Here is a 19484-nt window from a genome sequence, read left to right on the forward strand (position 1 = left end):
TTCCCCGGCTCTCTACTTTCCTGTCTCTGTTCCCCGGCTCTCTACTTTCCTGTCTCCGTTCCCCGGCTCTCTACTTTCTTGTCTCTGTTCCCTGGGCTCTCTACTTTCCTGTCTCCGTTCCCCGGCTCTGTTCCCCGGCTCTCTTCTTTCCTGTCTCTGTTCCCCGGCTCTCTACTTTCCTGTCTCCGTGTTCCCCGGCTCTCTACTTTCCTGTCTCCGTGTTCCCCGGCTCTCTACTTTCCTGTCTCCGTGTTCCCCGGCTCTCTACTTTCCTGTCTCCGTGTTCCCCGGCTCTCTACTTTCCTGTCTCCGTGTTCCCCGGCTCTCTACTTTCCTGTCTCCGTGTTCCCCGGCTCTCTACTTTCCTGTCTCTGTTCCCCGGCTCTCTACTTTCCTATCTCTGTTCCCCGGCTCTCTACTTTCCTGTCTCAGTGTTCCCCGGCTCTCTTCTTTCCTGTCTCTGTTCCCCGTCTCTGTTCCCCGGCTCTCTACTTTCCTGTCTCTGTGTTCCCCGGCTCTCTACTTTCCTGTTTCTGTTCCCCGGCTCTCTACTTTCCTGTCTCCGTTCCCCGGCTCTCTACTTTCCTGTCTCTGTTCCCCGGCTCTCTACTTTCCTGTCTCCGTTCCCCGGCTCTCTACTTTCTTGTCTCTGTTCCCCGGGCTCTCTACTTTCCTGTCTCCGTTCCCCGGCTCTGTTCCCCGGCTCTCTTCTTTCCTGTCTCTGTTCCCCGGCTCTCTACTTTCCTGTCTCCGTGTTCCCCGGCTCTCTACTTTCCTGTCTCCGTGTTCCCCGGCTCTCTACTTTCCTGTCTCCGTGTTCCCCGGCTCTCTACTTTCCTGTCTCCGTGTTCCCCGGCTCTCTACTTTCCTGTCTCCGTGTTCCCCGGCTCTCTACTTTCCTGTCTCTGTTCCCCGGCTCTCTACTTTCCTGTCTCTGTTCCCCGGCTCTCTACTTTCCTGTCTCTGTTCCCCGGCTCTCTACTTTCCTGTCTCCGTTCCCCGGCTCTCTACTTTCTTGTCTCTGTTCCCCGGGCTCTCTACTTTCCTGTCTCCGTTCCCCGGCTCTGTTCCCCGGCTCTCTTCTTTCCTGTCTCTGTTCCCCGGCTCTCTACTTTCCTGTCTCCGTGTTCCCCGGCTCTCTACTTTCCTGTCTCTGTTCCCCGGCTCTCTACTTTCCTGTCTCTGTTCCCCGGCTCTCTACTTTCCTGTCTCTGTTCCCCGGCTCTCTACTTTCCTGTCTCCGTTCCCCGGCTCTCTACTTTCTTGTCTCTGTTCCCCGGGCTCTCTACTTTCCTGTCTCCGTTCCCCGGCTCTGTTCCCCGGCTCTCTTCTTTCCTGTCTCTGTTCCCCGGCTCTCTACTTTCCTGTCTCCGTGTTCCCCGGCTCTCTACTTTCCTGTCTCCGTGTTCCCCGGCTCTCTACTTTCCTGTCTCCGTGTTCCCCGGCTCTCTACTTTCCTGTCTCCGTGTTCCACGGCTCTCTACTTTCCTGTCTCCGTGTTCCACGGCTCTCTACTTTCCTGTCTCCGTGTTCCCCGGCTCTCTACTTTCCTGTCTCCGTTCCCCGGCACTCTACTTTCCTGTCTCCGTTCCCCGGCTCTCTACTTTCCTGTCTCCGTTCCCCGGCTCTCTACTTTCCTGTCTCTGTTCCCCGGCTCTCTACTTTCCTGTCTCCGTTCCCCGGCTCTCTACTTTCCTGTCTCTGTTCCCCGGCTCTCTACTTTCCTGTCTCCGTTCCCCGGCTCTCTACTTTCCTGTCTCTGTGTTCCCCGGCTCTCTACTTTCCTGTCTCTGTTCCCCGGCTCTCTACTTTCCTGTCTCTGTTCCCCGGCTCTCTACTTTCCTGTCTCTGTTCCCCGGCTCTCTACTTTCCTGTCTCTGTTCGCCGGCTCTCTTCTTTCCTGTCTCCGTTCCCCGGCTCTCTACTTTCTTGTCTCTGTTCCCCGGGCTCTCTACTTTCCTGTCTCCGTTCCCCGGCTCTGTTCCCCGGCTCTCTTCTTTCCTGTCTCTGTTCCCCGGCTCTCTACTTTCCTGTCTCTGTGTTCCCCGGCTCTCTACTTTCCTGTCTCTGTGTTCCCCGGCTCTCTACTTTCCTGTCTCTGTTCCCCGGCTCTCTACTTTCCGGTCTCTGTTCCCCGGCTCTCTACTTTCCTGTCTCCGTGTTCCCCGGCTCTCTACTTTCCTGTGTCCGTGTTCCCCGGCTCTCTTCTTTCCTGTCTCTGTTCCCCGGCTCTCTTCTTTCCTGTCTCTGTTCCCCGGCTCTCTACTTTCCTGTCTCTGTTCCCCGGCTCTCTACTTTCCTGTCTCCGTGTTCCCCGGCTCTCTACTTTCCTGTCTCCGTGTTCCCCTGCTCTCTACTTTCCTGTCTCCGTGTTCCCCGGCTCTCTACTTTCCTGTCTCCGTGTTCCCCGGCTCTCTTCTTTCCTGTGTCTGTTCCCCGGCTCTCTTCTTTCCTGTCTCTGTTCCCCGTCTCTGTTCCCAGGCTCTCTACTTTCCTGTCTCTGTTCCCCGGCTCTCTACTTTCCTGTCTCCGTGTTCCCCGGCTCTCTTCTTTCCTGTCTCTGTTCCCCGTCTCTGTTCCCCGGCTCTCTACTTTCCTGTCTCTGTTCCCCGGCTCTCTACTTTCCTGTCTCCGTGTTCTCCGGCTCTCTTCTTTCCTGTCTCTGTGTTCCCCGGCTCTCTACTTTCCTGTCTCTGTTCCCCGGCTCTCTACTTTCCTGTCTCTGTTCCCCGGCTTTCTACTTTCCTGTCTCTGTTCCCCGGCTCTCTACTTTCCTGTCTCTGTTCGCCGGCTCTCTTCTTTCCTGTCTCTGTTCCCCGGCTCTCTACTTTCCTGTCTCCGTGTTCCCCGGCTCTCTACTTTCCTGTCTCCGTGTTCCCCGGCTCTCTACTTTCCTGTCTCCGTGTTCCCCGGCTCTCTACTTTCCTGTCTCTGTTCCCCGGCTCTCTACTTTCCTGTCTCTGTTCGCCGTCTCTGTTCCCCGGCTCTCTACTTTCCTGTCTCTGTTCCCCGGCTCTCTACTTTCCTGTCTCTGTTCCCCGGCTCTCTACTTTCCTGTCTCTGTTCGCCGGCTCTCTTCTTTCCTGTCTCCGTTCCCCGGCTCTCTACTTTCCTGTCTCCGTTCCCCGGCTCTGTTCCCCGGCTCTCTTCTTTCCTGTCTCTGTTCCCCGGCTCTCTACTTTCCTGTCTCTGTGTTCCCCGGCTCTCTACTTTCCTGTCTCTGTGTTCCCCGGCTCTCTACTTTCCTGTCTCTGTGTTCCCCGGCTCTCTACTTTCCTGTCTCTGTTCCCCGGCTCTCTACTTTCCTGTCTCCGTGTTCCCCGGCTCTCTACTTTCCTGTCTCCGTTTTCCCCGGCTCTCTACTTTCCTGTCTCCGTGTTCCCCGGCTCTCTTCTTTCCTGTCTCTGTTCCCCGGCTCTCTACTTACCTGTCTCCGTGTTCCCCGGCTCTCTACTTTCCTGTCTCCGTGTTCCCCGGCTCTCTACTTTCCTGTCTCCGTGTTCCCCGGCTCTCTACTTTCCTGTCTCCGTGTTCCCCGGCTCTCTACTTTCCTGTCTCCGTGTTCCCCGGCTCTCTACTTTCCTGTCTCCGTGTTCCCCGGCTCTCTACTTTCCTGTCTCCGTGTTCCCCGGCTCTCTACTTTCCTGTCTCCGTGTTCCCCGGCTCTCTACTTTCCTGTCTCCGTGTTCCCCGGCTCTCTACTTTCCTGTCTCCGTGTTCCCCGGCTCTCTACTTTCCTGTCTCCGTGTTCCCCGGCTCTCTACTTTCCTGTCTCCGTGTTCCCCGGCTCTCTACTTTCCTGTCTCCGTGTTCCCCGGCTCTCTACTTTCCTGTCTCCGTGTTCCCCGGCTCTCTACTTTCCTGTCTCCGTGTTCCCCGGCTCTCTACTTTCCTGTCTCCGTGTTCCCCGGCTCTCTACTTTCCTGTCTCCGTGTTCCCCGGCTCTCTACTTTCCTGTCTCCGTGTTCCCCGGCTCTCTACTTTCCTGTCTCCGTGTTCCCCGGCTCTCTACTTTCCTGTCTCCGTGTTCCCCGGCTCTCTACTTTCCTGTCTCCGTGTTCCCCGGCTCTCTACTTTCCTGTCTCCGTGTTCCCCGGCTCTCTACTTTCCTGTCTCCGTGTTCCCCGGCTCTCTACTTTCCTGTCTCCGTGTTCCCCGGCTCTCTACTTTCCTGTCTCCGTGTTCCCCGGCTCTCTACTTTCCTGTCTCCGTGTTCCCCGGCTCTCTACTTTCCTGTCTCCGTGTTCCCCGGCTCTCTAATTTCCTTTCTCCGTGTTCCCCGGCTCTCTACTTTCATGTCTGTTCCCCGGCTCTCTACTTTCATGTCTGTTGCCTTCCCTGTTTTTTTTCTTCCCCACTCTTGACCCTCTATCAAGTTTTACTTGTCTTTCTCACCCCCTCAGTCTCTACTCCTCCCTCTCTATTCTTTGTCACCCTCTAACTCCCCCTATCTGTCTCCCACCCTTTCTCTTCAAATGTACCCCCTCCCTCCCCCTGTCTTTTCTCTGTCTGTCCATCTCCCCAGAGGCAGGAGAATGAATGAGGGCAGCCCTGATCTTTCAGTCTCTCAACATTAGAGGATGGCAGAAAGGGATGGTTAAAAGGGGAGAGAGCGATACATGCGTATGTGAGCCTCAGCTCTGACGCCAATGGACTCGTGAGCGTGCGCGTGTGTATCCTGTGTGTGTGTGTGTGTGTGTGCGTACGCCCATGTGTGTTGTAGGAGCTGGCAGTGACGTGGGAGTGTTAGCCATTCTGTTTGAGCAGGCTCTGACTTCAAAGGGGGAGCTGGGGAGCTGCGCTGAAGCCTGGGGTCTTTAATGTGTGTGTGTAGTGTGTGTGTGTGTGTGTGTGTGTGTGTTGGAGCTTTTGGAACAGGGGGGGATTCCAATAGATCCTCGAACCCACTAACTTCATATGCATACTCATGTTCCCCTCACTGGTGTGTTTCACTCTTCAAATATCTCCCTATCCCTCTGCCAAGGTATGTATGACATGTGCATGGGCACAGTTTTTTGTTCTTCTATACTGTGGGTGAGTGACAGCAAATCTACACAAGTGTGTGTAGCGATGCATCGTGGATCTGTGTATTTATGTGTAGCTATGCATAGTGTTTGTGTGTGTCACCTCTCTGCGTGATGCGTTGGCTCTGTTTTCGAACGCGGGCGTTCCTCAGGAACCTCCACTCCCTCTCTTTCCTCACCTGACTCTCCACATCATGCTCCTCTGGAATCTAGAGAGAGAGAAAGAGAGCGAGAAAAAGTTCACATACACTTAGGTTGGAGTCATTAAAACTTGTTTTTCAACCAACCCACAAATTTCTTGTTAACAAACTATAGTTTTGGCAAGTCAGTTAGGATGTCTACTATGTGCATGACAAGTACATTTTCAAACAATTGTTAACAGACAGATTATTTCACTTATAATTCACTATCACAATTCCAGTGGGTCAGAAGTTTACATACACTAAGTTGACTGTGCCTTGAAAAACAGCTTGGAAATTCCAGAAAATGATGTCATGGCTTTAGAAGCTTCTGATAGGCTAATTGACATCATTTGAGTCATATAGAGGTGTACCTGTGGATGTATTTCAAAGCCTACCTTCAAACTCAGTGCCTCTTTGCTTAACATAATGGGAAAATCAAAAGAAATCAGCCAAAAATTGGAGACCTCCACAAGTCTGCTTCATCCTTGGGAGCAATTTACAAACGCCTGAAGGTACCACGTTCATCTGTACAAACAATAGTATGCAAGTATAAACACCATGGGACCACACAGCCATCATACCACTCAGGAAGGAGATGTGTTCTGTCTCCTAGAGATGAACGTACTTTTGTGCGAAAAATGCAAATCAATCCCAGAACAACAGCAAAGGACCTTGGTGAAGATGCTGGAGGAAACTGGTACAAAAGTATTTATACCCACGGTAAAACGAGTCTTATATCGGCAAAACCTGAAAGGCTGCTCAGCAAGTAAGAAGCCACTGCTCCAAAACCGCCATAAAAAAGCCAGACTACGGTTTGCAACTGCACATGGAGACAAAGATCGTACTATTTGGAGAAATGTCCACTGGTCTGAGGAAACAAAAATAGAACTGTTTGGCCATAATGACCATCATTATGTTTGGAGGAAAAAGGGGGATGCTTGCAAGCCGAAGAACACCATCCCAACAGTCAAGCACAGGGGTGGCAGCATCATGTTGTGGGGGTGCTTTGCTGCAGGAGGGACTGGTGCACCTCACAAAATAGTGGCATCATGAGGGAGGAAAAGTATGTGGTTATATTGAAGCAACATCTCAAGACATCAGTCAGGAAGTTAACACTTGGTCGCAAATGGATCTTCCAAATGGACAATGACCCCAAGCAGACTTCAAAAGTTGTGGCAAAATGGCTTAAGGACAACAAAGTCAAGGTATTGGAGTGGCCATCACAAAGCCCTGACCTCAATCCTATTGAAGATTTGTGGGCAATACTGAAAAGTGTGTGCGAACAGGGAGGTCGACAAACCTGACTCAATTACACCAGCTCTGTCAGGAGGAATGGGCCAAAATTCACCCAACTTATTGTGGGAAGCTTGTGGAAGGCTACCTGAAACGTTTGACCCAAGTTAAACAATTTAAAGGCAATGCAACCAAAATACTAATTGAGTTTATGTAAACTTCTGACCCAGTGGGAATGTGATGAAAGAAATAAAAGCTGAAATCAATAATTCTCTCTACTATTAATCTGACATGTCACATTCTTAAAATAAAATGGTGATCCTAACTGACCGAAAACAGGGAATTTTTACTCGGATTAAATGCCAGGAATTGTGAAAAACTGAGTTTAAATGTATTTGGCTACGGTGTATGTAAACGTCCGACCTCAACTGTACCCGTTGTATTTCTATTAGATTGAATAGGGTAGAAGCAGGTCTAAACTGGAAGTGGTTACAGCGCTAAAAGAGGAAGACACTTGCTTCCCTTCCTCTCGCTCCCCTCCAATTATACTCCTTCATGGTCTTGCATAAAGACAAGAGCTTCTTGATACTGGGCTAAATGAACATGGTGGCCTCTCAGGCTGCTAAGTGTTCTCTCCCACGTTTCAAACCACCCTCATCCTCTTCCTGCCCATCTAACACTCTTATCTCACCCTCTCCTCTCGTTCTGTCATCCCATTCTTTGGAATGATGGGTTAATGAGATAAATGAAGAGGATCGCCTCGTAGGCTTGAAGTGTTAAAAGCTCTATCCTTGCTTGTCCTCTCATCTCTCCTCCCCCTCTATCCATTCCTTAACACCTCCCTCCTTCCCTCGCTCTCCATCCATCCATCACCTCTCTGAGGGTTGCCTCAGGTTGTGTTGAGGGGTTTTCTCCTCCCTCACACTCCCATAGCCCCCTGTTTCTCTCCATCCATTCATCCCTCTCTTTCTGAGTGCTGCCTCAGGCTGTGTTGAGGGGTTTTCTCCTCCCTCACACTCACATAGCCCCCTCTTTCTCGCCATCCATTCATCCCTCTCTTTCTGAGGGCTGCCTCTCAGGTTGTGTTGAGGGGTTTCCTCCAACCCTTAGTCCCTGACAGGGGGAAAATCATTAGCGAACATCAATGGAGGTCGTCTGTTGTAATTGCAGAGGGCAAGGAAGGGATTGAGTTGGAGTGTTTCCGTGTGTGTACGCGTGTCTGTGCATGCGTGCATTTGTGTGTAGATCTGTGTGTGTTTCTAAGTGGAGGTGTGTGCATGTCTGTTTCTGTGCGTCCGTGTGTGCGTACATGTCCCTGTGTGTATAGCTGTAACCATTAGCATTATGGACAGGGCTGGTAATGCACAGAGAAAGGCTGTAATGGAGTGTAATGGTGGAGGGTTGTGAGGCCAGACTGTTGCTGCTTATTAAGTACATGCCCCACCAGGCTCCCTGCTCTGCCCTCTGAATACTAAACACTAACAGAGCAGCCACACACTGATTGCATCCCAAATGGCACCCTAGTCCCTATGTACTTTTGACCAGGGCCCATAGTGCGTTTTCTAGGGGATAGGGAGCCATTTCGGACACAGCCACTGACTGCTACTGCAGCTGCAACCGCATGTGGATTCATATGCTCTGGTAATCACCACCAAGCACTCACAGTGACATAACATGTAGAGGGGTGGAGGGAGGGACAGCTGGAGAGGGGTGGAGCGAGACAGGGATGGTAGAGAGAGAGCGAGTAGAAGGGTGGAGAGAAAGAGTAGAAGGGGGGGGGGGAGAGAGAGTAAAAAAGGGGGGAGAGAAAGAGGGTAAAAGGGGAGAGAGAAAGAGTCGAAAGGGGGATAGAAAAATAATGATTAATTAAAGGAAATAGCGTGTGCAAGTCACTGTTTGCTTGGACATCTCTACAGTGCTAAGACACGAAGGCCGGCCTCAGTCAGAGCTGATGAGTGTGTGTGTGTGTGTGTAGGTGTGTGTGTCAAGGTGAGAGGCTGTCATGATGCTGGGTCTCAGCTAGGGCTGCAGGATATGGGCTAATAATCTAATTAGCATGACATTGAATGAAAAAAGCCAGGTACAGTAGAAGTTGTGATAGGGTAGGCACCAAAGTGTTGGTCAGTTTCCCAGGGGATCCTTATTACATTTGAATGTTACATTCATGGCGCAAAAAAAAATGCGATATGGATATCTCAGCCCTATATGGATATCTCAGCCCTAAATGGATATCTCAGCCCTATATGGATATCTCAGCCCTATATGGATATCTCAGCCCTATATGGATATCTCAGCCACTAATGTGGGACATTACACACTGACTGTACAATGACCCTGTCTGAGAAAGGAGGGAGACACCCCCCCACACAAAAGCTCTGCTAATGGTTATACACACACACCTCGTACTGCTGACACATTGATATGATAACCTGTGTACAGACTTTCAGACACAAAGGATCTTTATGGGAGCATTCCAGAAATTGCAAACACAGCTTTCTCATTTGTACTTCTGCAAAGTGCATACCTCTCCCTCTCTCTTCCCTCTCTCTCATCCGTCTCAACTCACCCCATCACCCCTTCTATACCATGTCCCCACTTTGTTCCTGCCTCTCTGTACTGTTTCTCAAGACCCTTCTCTCTTTTCCACCTACAGTCTCTCACCATCCGTCTCTCTCTTTCCCTCTCTCACCTCCAGACCCGAGTCAGTTTGGCAAAGTCAAGACGAGCTGACAACGTTTATTTTTCTCTTCTTTCTTCCAGAGGAGAGGATGGAGAGATGAAAGGCTGGTTTGAGAAAGCGTTGGAGAGTGTAGCGGCTCCTATAACTGCATTATAGTTATAACTGTGTGTGAGAATGTGTGTGTGTGCACGCATGTGCGTGTGTGTGCGTGTGTGTGTGTATGTGTGGAGACAGCCATACACATGACTCAGCTGCTTCCTCTGACCATCAAAGGAAGGTCAGGTGCTGTAACAGCCTAAACAGATTCCTTGAACAGGTACTGAAGACACACTACAGCGCGCGCGCGCAGGAGGGACGGCAAGAGAGAGAGTGTGAGAGCGAGAGTGTGAGAGAGAAAGAAAGAGGGATGAAAATAGAAAGAGAGAGAGAGAGAAGTGTAGTACAGTACCTTCATAACAGGCTGAGCAAAGTACTTGGCGCTCCAGTCACACAGCCCTGTAGACAGGTTGGCATTCATGTAGGCCTTGTGACCTCCTGGGTCATCTGCATCATCCCCGGCCTGACACACACACACACACAAAATTAAAAATATTCTCATTTTAAACACACTACCACCAATACACACCACCTCACTCTCAGAATTCACTGTAAAAGATCATCCAAAAATAAGTGTCTGGGAGTTCTCTTTCGTAATTAATCAAACAGACTAAATTGACTAAAATTAAGCAAGTAAAGCTAAAGAAGTTCTGCAGAAGCATTCATTGAGCAATTGAGGTAGTTAGCATAACATTCTTGTTTAAATGGGTATGCTAGTGGAGTTCTGAGACCTAATTTCTCAACTGCCCCGTCTTCCTTTTTACTATCGACTTCGGAAGAAAGTTAAAGTCGCTGTCCCTCAACAAGTTCTTACGTTTTTCCTTAAGAAACCAGTTAAACAGAAATGAGTTCTTAGACGTCAGGGTACCTGTTCAGAGCCGGAGGGCCCCTTGTCGAACATCTTGCGCGTGCGGGGGAACTGGTGGGAGTGGGGGGCCTGTCCGCCCAGCGTGGGGGTGTAGGGGGGTCGCGTGGGGAGCTGTTCTCCACCACGTGTCGGGGGTTTGGGCACCTCGTTGGTCAGACTGGAGCTGCTGGCACTGGGCATGGGGGGAGAACCACTGGGGGAAGAGGCAGATTTGGGAGGGAGAGGGAGGTTAGTGTAGGTGGCAGGAGAGCATTGGTGAGAAAATGAGGACGGTGGACGTAAAGTAGTGTGTGTGTGTGTGTGTGTGTGTGTGTGTGTGTGTGAGTCTGCTACGCCAATATTCCTGGTAGAGTTAAGAATACGAGGACTGTGTGTAATATGAGTTGAGCGTGCGTCTTGTGTGTGTGCATGTCACTCACCCTGCCTGGTGGATGTGTGCCCCCTTGCTGGTGGGGCTGGCGGGGGCCGACTGGGTGAGAGAGCCAGAGTCCAGGATCCTCTGGGGCCGAGCGTTCATAGTGGCCTGGGGAGACAGAGACAGAGACAGGGCCTGAGAGACCGGCGACAGGAGGAGAAGAGAGATGGAGAGACCGGAGACAGGAGACAGGAGGAGAAGAGGGAGACAGGAGGAAAAGAGAGAGCAGGAGTACAAAAACAGAGGAATGAGAATAGCCATGAAGAGCTCAATGTAACATAAAACATAAGCAAACAGGCTACACCATACTTTGTCAGGAAACTTACTGTCCTATGTTCTGTAACTTGAACAGTTGGGTGAACTTCTACTGTATTTCAACATATTACCCTTCAACAAATGATCTATACAACAACACCAGCAACAGCCAGACACCTTGAAATCCTCCCGGTACTGCACCGATCAAGAACAGAATCAACGCCAGTATACACTGTAACAGCTATTCACCAGAGGAGAGTAAAACAAACTCAATAAGGGAAAGCTGATGAATAACAGCGAGTTGTTTACAAAAAGCCAGAGCAGAGAGAAAAACCTGGTTGGCTTTAGGAGATCCAGTTAACACCAGCAAACAAACACATTCTACCATCTGGAATTGCCTTTTGATTTGATTTCTATGCTAATTACCAGTGGTAGTGTGTGTATGTGAGTTTTGCGTTTACTACGATACGTGTGTGTGTGTGTGTGTGGGTGGGTTGCGGCAGCATCAATTACTTGTGTTTGCAGGCGAGCGCTTCATTAAAAAGAAGCACAGAAATGACAGTCGTTACGGACGGACCGTCACTACTCTGGGAGGCTTCACAAACTGCAGTATAAAATATGAATAAGGTGGGAGAAAACAAGTAATCATCACACCACCACCACACTGGCACATTGTAACGCCACACTAACACAGAGAAAGCATTTAGGCAACAATCCCTTAACATACACACAGGCACAAACAGACACCATCACACCATCACAGAGAAGCAGCATTTTTTTTCTTCTTTTTGGACAGAAATCTTCAAAAGGGTAACATTTCTCTCATCTCCCACTGGGAGCCTTTTGCTAAGTGTTTATTGAGATGCTCATACCAACTAAGGAACAATGGAGATTAGCTTGCCCTCTGTACAAAGCGAGTCCAGGTATCGTTATTAAACAATAGTCACAGCAAGCGGAAGAAGAGGAGGAGAGAGAATAGCAAAAGGAGGAAGATGTGAAAGGTGCCATTTCACCACAATCAGTAAGAGGAGCTGGTGATGAAGTCGGTTTGACAGCGTAAGAAATTGAATTACCGAGATGTTATTTCCCATGTTACATACACAGTCATAATGATTCTTGCATGGAAGACAATAGGTATCGTTACCCCACAGACTAAGCTTCCTGTATGCAAAACATACCATTGTTGAGTGAGTGTGTCCCATAATTGTATGGTATAAAGTGCTTGGCTTCGAACCGACGATTCCACCATTGGCACATCGTCATGGGGGGAAAACAAGACGCGTATCGTTCCCCAACAGGCAACGCTTCCCAGCATAATGCATGCAAAACATTACATAGAATTGCTGCGTAATTGTGTCCAATAATTGCATGTCATTTAAGTGCCCGGCTGGTTCAAACCAACTCGTTCCACCAGCAGTGTGAACATAGTCATCTTCGCCGCATTGGTGCACGGTTTCCCCATAGACAACGCTTCCTACCGTAATGCACTCAAAACATGACATATTGTTGCATAATTGCACGTTGCCGAGTTCAGACGCGTCCAGTTCCGCCCCCGGTGCACTTAACGGAGACGCCAACGCGGCGGCGCTGTGGAACATCCTGTCCCCCCCCCCTCTCTACTTACTTCCCTTACTTATTCATCACTTCCAAAAGCCAAGCTAACAAAATAAACACAACTAGAGAGATACTGTAGAGTATATATATATATATATACACCCTGTTATCACAAGGGGCTTCCCGGCGGGCCAGGAGACCTGCAACCCGACTGCTACTGCAGCAGGCAACGTTCACGGCATCTAGGTCCCAAATGGCACCCCATTCCCCTATTTGGTGCACTACTGGGCCCTGGTGAAAAGTCGTGCACTGTGTAGGGAATAGGGTGCCATTTTGGGATGCATCCCCAGCCAGTATCGCTGTACTTGTGAGTGTTGAATGATTCAAAAGGGGGATTTAAATGTTCTGCGGGCGCACAAAAGTACAGAACACCTCCCTGATCAACGATAATAGCCCTGTGAAGTGGTCTCAAACTAAGGTGTGATTGGTTGGAAAGGGGACGTGGTCTGATGGAAGGAGCTATCTGATTGTTGGGGGAGTACCGAGAGGGAGGGATTGTGGTGATTTTCTGCTGTGTAAGGCAGTAAGGCCCAGAGATTGTGGGTTGAGAAGAGTGGGTAGGTCATGATCTCATGCAGTGGGTTTTAGAGCTTTTTCTACCAGTGTTTCCCCGAATGTGAGACATTCATCAAGCCTGATTCCAGATCAGTTTGTGCTCTCTTGCTAACTCCTACTGGTGGTCTGTGGGAGTCGGCACAAAAGAAAACCAGATCTGGGACCAAAAAGGGGTATTCATTAGGAACCAAACAGAAGCAAACAGGCTGAAATGGGAAGGGATCTACCTGCACTTCTGCAATAAGAAACCCTGTTGAAGGCTAACATTCACCCACAATGCACCGGGACGACTGATATTAGAGTGTGAGAGAGTAGCCAAGACTCCCATCCAAATTCTACTTCAATCTTATCATCACAAAGTATGGACCACATACAAAAAAATGTGCAATTAACCTTTATGCTTAAACCTCTTAAGGGGCGGCAGGTAGCCGAAAGGTTGCTGGATCGAATCCCCGAGCTGACAAGTTAAAAATCTGTCATTCTGCCCCTGAGCAAGGCAGTGATCCCCGGGCGCCAAAGATGTGGATGTCGATTACGGCAGCCCCCGGCAGCCCCCCCCCCCCCACCTCTCTGATTCAGAGGGGTTGGGTTAAATGCGGAAGACACATTTCAGTTGGACAACTGATTAAGTACCCCCCTCTCCCCCCCCTAAAAAATGCACTAAATGTTCATTTGGAGAACATAGAGCCTGCGTGCGTTTCACACTTCCATCCTCCTTGGCACCTGGCAACTAGGCGCTAAAAATCCTAATTAAAACAGAATTGGATTTGCTCGGTTGGACACTTAAACCAATGAGATCATTTCTCTGCTTGTCAAGGGAAGGCTGTCGAGAGCTCCGGCTTCTCCGGACGCAGGCTGCACCAAACCGCTACACACTCCAGTCAATAATGTGTTTAGCACGGGACACTGAATACCGGGATTGACACTTGCTTTTAAGCGTGTGTGTGTGTAAAGTTGTGGGTAGACCCTCTTTGTTCTTCCCTCTGAAGTGCTGTCAGGCTGAGGAGTGTGTGACGACTAGGTAAGTGGAGAATCCCTGCATCCGTGTGAGATGGCTTTTTCTTGTTGACGGGAGTAAAGTTGAGGTTTCCAGTTTTATCAGTGGCATGAACAGGATGCACACGGCATACAGCATCCAATGGAATGCTTTTACACGCAGGTTCTTTAGCGACAACAAGAACGCGAACATAAAGTCAACGCCGCAGTAGGATGGAATGGGTTGCATAAGCGTTATTTCAGGAAGACAATTTACAGTGCAATAATTGTTTGTGCGTGTCTGTATGTCACATCACAGACAGTTTAAGTCGTCGCCATTCGCATTTGCTTGTTCATTAACTTTCATTCCACCGGGTAAGTGGTTAGAGGGGGAAAAAAGTCTCTACAGCAACGATCATTTAGAGGTTAAATCAGTCCATCTGAACCTGAATGTATCGTGAGGGTGGGGCTGATAAAAGAAAATCCTCCTAAAATCATCTTAGGAAGGAAAACCTCCGGGAGATGAAACAACCACTGCAATAGAGAGATGATAGTTCCTCCCGTGCTCATCTACAGGCGGATCAAAAGAGCAGGAAAAAACAAAGAGAGAGATGTGCATCCCAAATGACACCCTATTCACCATGTGGTGCACAACTTGAATAGGGGGTCATTTTGGGACACGTGCAGAGATAAACATTAGAGTCTGTTGCAGTGCCTCATACATTAGAGTCTGTTGCAGTGCCTCATACATTAGAGTCTGTTGCAGTGCCTCATACATTAGAGTCTGTTGCAGTGCCTCATACATTAGAGTCTGTTGCAGTGCCTCATACATTAGAGTCTGTTGCAGTGCCTCATACATTAGTCTGTTGCAGTGCCTCATACATTAGAGTCTGTTGCAGTGCCTCATACATTAGAGTCTGTTGCAGTGCCTCATACATTAGTGTCTATTGCAATGTAATATCGAATAAGTCCTGTTTTTTTTTTTTTTACGGGGCTTCAGTGGGAAGCCCTAAAGATGAGATGAACAGTTCTGGGGGACTGCAAGGAACTGAGAATGTAGCAGTGGACCACATTGTATATTTAAAAAAATACTGTCCCATCATACATTAGAGTCTACTGCAATGTTTCATACATTAGAGTAGTGGTCGCCAATCGCGATCAACTGGTCGATCTTCAAGGCATTCCTAGTCGATCACCAAATATTTCTGCAGAAAAGCCAACGAACGATAAAGGCTTGCGATCCGTTTTAAAACTATTATTTTCTTTTTCATCGTGTTGAGCTGTTGCCGGTAGGTGTAAAATAAAAAAGATAATAATTTCAATTTAGGCTAAACAGTGCCTCAACAAGTGCTGAACCAACTGCTCTATTTTGTTATCAAAGCTCGAGTTCTGAAATATAATATGGTCTGATTAACAATATTGGAAGGCCAATCGTACAGCCAATATGCTGTGATAATGTATTAGGCCTACAGCCCAAACCTCCTTCCTACAAAACTGTATGTGTGAGGTTTAATGTAAAAAAAAATATATAATCTGAGCAATAGATCTCAGTTTGCTTTTGGACTGCGAAAGTGATCTTGACTCAGAAAAGGTTGGTGACCACTGCATTAGAGTCTGTTGCAGCGTTTCATACATTAGAGTCTATTGCAATGTAATATCTAATAAGTCTTGTTTTTTTTTTATGGGGCTTCAGTGGGAAGCCCTAAAGATGAGATGAACAGTTCTGGGGACTGCAAGGAACTGGTGTTGTCAGCAGCAAATACAAGGGGTCTCTCTCCAGCGCGAGGCGCAACAATGGTTATTACACCTCCTTAAGTCACGGCAGGCTTCTCCTCTCTGCAGTGGCTGGCCCGAGGGAGTCGTTTCGCCTTAATTGCATTTGCACAAAAGTAACGGTCTCGAGGTGGTGAAAATGTCAGGGAAGAGGGAGAATGAGTGTGTGTGAGAACGAGAGAGTGAGTGTGTGTGTGTGTGTGTGTGTGTGTGTGTGTATGTGTGTGTGTATGTGTGTGTGTGTGAGAATGAGAGAGTGGGTGTGCGTGTATGAAACCACATGACCTTTTCAAAGCATAAGAACACCCCTAAAGAAAACCAAACAACAGACACACAGCAGAGGGAGAGAGAACAGTGTGTATGTCTAGTACCTTGTAGGCGATGCTGTTGAGGACCTTCATGGCCAGGTCGGACACCTCTGGGAATGGGTCGGCCGCCAGGTGCAGGAGAACCCTCCAGATCTGTGTGTAAACGCTGTTGAACGACACCCCTGCAAAGACACACACAGCATGATTATCCATATACATAATGATCCAACATTCACAGACAAATGTGACTTACCGTTAATACACACAGGCACACAGCATCAATTACCATCAATACGCACACACATTGAATTACCATTCACCTAATGACCCCACGCAGTGTGAAAACCATCAATATACATTAGCGAACATCTACATTCTGTATCCCATTCTCAACAAGCACGTAAACACAGCATGATTACCATCAATATTTGATTAGCGACCATCAATAAGAGCCAACCTTCTCACCATCTCATTTTCTCTCGTACGCACACGGCATGATTTCCATCAACACTCGACAATCTCTCCCGCTCGCTCGCTCTCTCTCTCACACAAACACAACATGCTTAGTGATCACACTCAACCACTGAATTCCCCATCATCATCATAGCATAGAAACGCTAACATCCAATTGATGCTAATCACTCATCATCTAACATCCAAAAACATTCACTTCTCCTTAACTCAGTCATCTGCTGAGGTTTTGGAGCCAACATGGCTGCCGTGTCAGGTAATGTAACTCATTAATCAACACACACAATGAAGGCAGCTGGCTTCTGCACCATTGCTGATTGTGACAGGAACATGACTGCCAACTGTCATCATTATGCGGAATATGAATGAGCAAGTGCTCTGCTATTGTCTTTTTTCTACCTACCGAGGGCGACTGGTCTGTGTGTGTTTGTGAGAAAGTGTGTGTTCACTTTGACGATTATTCCCTCCCTTTCCACCCAGGACTACCCCCCCCTCCATATTTTATTTATCCATTTTCTCCCTCTCCTGTCGTCCTCTCTGCGGTGTCATCCCAAGCTGCCACTCAACCTGACAGAACACTGCAGTGCCGCTGAGCTGAGTTCGAGAGAGACGGTCACTCACCGGGTTTGGCCACGAAGGAGCTGTCAACATCAGTTTGTTTTGCTCCGGGCCTAAACCTGCCTGTCACCGTTCTCTTTGTATAAGGAGTGCCCCCTCTTCTTCTAGTTCATTATTATGGCACATTGACTCGCAATTTGCAAGTAACACAGCACTCCCTCTCCCTAGTGTCTTTGCTGTACCCGTCCTCGCTCAAACATACATACATGATCTCTCTGCCTCTGTCTGATGCAATCTTCTGTTCGTCTCGACGCCCGGCAGTGAAGGTATCCAGCTGTTAATGCTCTCTCTCTCTCTCTCCCTCTCCCTCTCCCCAGCACTTCATACTTGTAGATAGCGAACAGAATGAAAAATGTCCTTAGGGAGTTGAGTCACTTTATGCTGAGGGTAAGAGAGGACACTGTCTTAACCCCTAGACAGGACACACTCTCTTCCTCCTCCAGAGGCTGTAGAATGAGGGACGTGTGAGGGGAGGCGTGGCAGGCTATCACGAACTGTTGCGGCTATCCAGTGCATTTCATAGAGACAGTGTGTGAAAATCGGGAGCTCTGGTTAATAGTACTGCAGCAGATTGTAGTGTGGGTCGAGGGGGGGAGGGTGAGAGCTGGAGGGGGAGGGCAGGCAGAGAGAGATAGCAAGGGGGGTAAGCAAGAGCAGAAGCATGAGAAGGAGAGAGAGAAAGAGAGCACGGGGGAAAGAGGGAGCGAGAAAGCAATCAAGTAATCAGGCAAGAGAGAGGGAAGCAAGGGAAAAAGCGAGTGTGTGCAAGCGAGAGCGGGTGAGCGAGGTAAAGAGGTGATTAGGTTCTAGCCCGGGGGCATGAATGTGATTAGGTGCTGCGGTAAACAGCTCTGGTGAGGAATGTGAAATACTGTTTCCCCATTTAAACAGGGAAATACTACCAGTTCACTGGCATAGACACATTATCACCACAGCACGCTACACAGTTCAACATGAGAGACTGTGACTACAGATCATTCCCAGGCTGAATTGTGTTCAGCAAGGCCTGGTATGAGGACCTTTGCATCATCTGCACAATTTTACAACCGTGTTATATCCGAAACGATCTTTCTCACTACAACCGCTACATTTGAAGCTTCCCCTGCAGTATTCGAACAAGACAGACGTTTTTTTCCTCAAAGGTCATCTGCTAATGCATATTTAACACCCAGTCCAATATAAGTCTTGGTCAGGCTCTGAAAGCTACGGTATATAACCCATTTCCTTCAATCAAACATGAGCATCTTAAATGCACTGACACAGGGAGAAGCTGAGCCAAGTCCATGCTGTGGCCAAACAGAAACGTATGGGAGGATATCAGAACGCCTTAGAGTAGGTAGGGTTGCTCTGGGTGGTATTTTGCTGTGTAAGACATTTTCCTTTTTATCTTAAAGGCCAGATTCACTAAGCGTTTCCAACTGTTATTTTCAGGAGGGAATAGAATCTCCTGTTTCTGTAGCGTGAGGCAGCTTGCTGTACAAGTACACTCTCTGGACAGAACGCTAGTCTCTCTCAGGGCCTTAGAGGTAGTTCTCCCAAAATTCAAAGTTTTAAGTCCATATGCTGTGCCATCTGTTGTGTTGTTCTGGGACAGTCCCTTTACGAAGAGCACTTCTAGCAACTACCAGGTATTGCCCCAATCAATGATGTATTCTGTGGGACCGATCAGTGTTAGCTAACTCAACCCAATTGTGCTCCTGCAACACGGCTCGGCTCCCAAACAAGTTGCATATCTAAATGTTTAGGCATCAAGTCAGCACTATGAAAAACCCTCTATGGTACAAACTCGAGGTCGACCAATTATGATTTTTCAACGTTGATACCGATTATTGGAGGACCAAAAAAGCCGATACCGATTAATCGGCCAATTAAAAAAAATAAAATGTATTTGTAATAATGACAATTACAACAATACTGAATGAACACTTTTAACTTAATATAATACATCAATAAAATCAATTTAGCCTCAAGTAAATAATGGAACATGTTCAATTTGGTTTAAATAATGCAAAAACAAAGAGCTGGAGAAGAAAGTAAAAATGCAATATGTGCCATGTAAGAAAGCTAACGTTTCAGTTCCTTGCTCAGAACATGAGAACACATGAAAGCTGGTGGTTCCTTTTAACATGAGTCTTCAATATTCCCATGTAAGAAGTTTTAGGTTGTAGTTAATATAGGAATTATAGGACTATTTCCCTCTATACCATTTGTATTTCATTAACCTTTGACTATTGGATGTTCTTATAGGCACTTTAGTATTGCCAGTGTAACAGTATATAGCTTCCGTCCCTCTCCTCGCTCCTCCCTGGGCTCGAACCAGCAACACAACGACAACAGCCACCATCGAAGCAGCGTTACCCATGCAGAGCAAGGGGAACAACTACTAGAAGGCTCAGAGCGAGTGACGTTTGAAACGC

General features: G+C 48.3%; 1 protein-coding gene across 4 annotated transcripts in view; it reads right to left on the reverse strand.

Annotated features, from left to right (window-relative positions):
• The window catches only part of LOC110485936 (regulatory-associated protein of mTOR), a 212740-nt gene that overhangs the window by 38399 nt on the left and 154857 nt on the right, over positions 1-19484 (reverse strand). For 3 of the 4 annotated variants that reach the window (XM_036940605.2, XM_036940602.2, XM_036940601.2), the window contains exons 22-26: positions 16042-16160; positions 10503-10606; positions 10084-10276; positions 9568-9678; positions 5128-5233 (exon numbers count right to left, since the gene is read on the reverse strand). In XM_036940605.2, the coding sequence (XP_036796500.1) occupies positions 5128-5233; positions 9568-9678; positions 10084-10276; positions 10503-10606; positions 16042-16160 (633 nt within the window). Of the gene's footprint in view, positions 1-5127; positions 5234-9567; positions 9679-10083; positions 10277-10502; positions 10634-16041; positions 16161-19484 lie in introns of all 4 variants that reach the window. The other variant, XM_036940599.2, reaches the window with a different exon arrangement.

Source organism: Oncorhynchus mykiss, chromosome 13 (assembly GCF_057628025.1).
Source record: "Oncorhynchus mykiss isolate SJ-2025 chromosome 13, ASM5762802v1, whole genome shotgun sequence".
NCBI classification, from domain to species: Eukaryota; Metazoa; Chordata; class Actinopteri; order Salmoniformes; family Salmonidae; genus Oncorhynchus; species Oncorhynchus mykiss.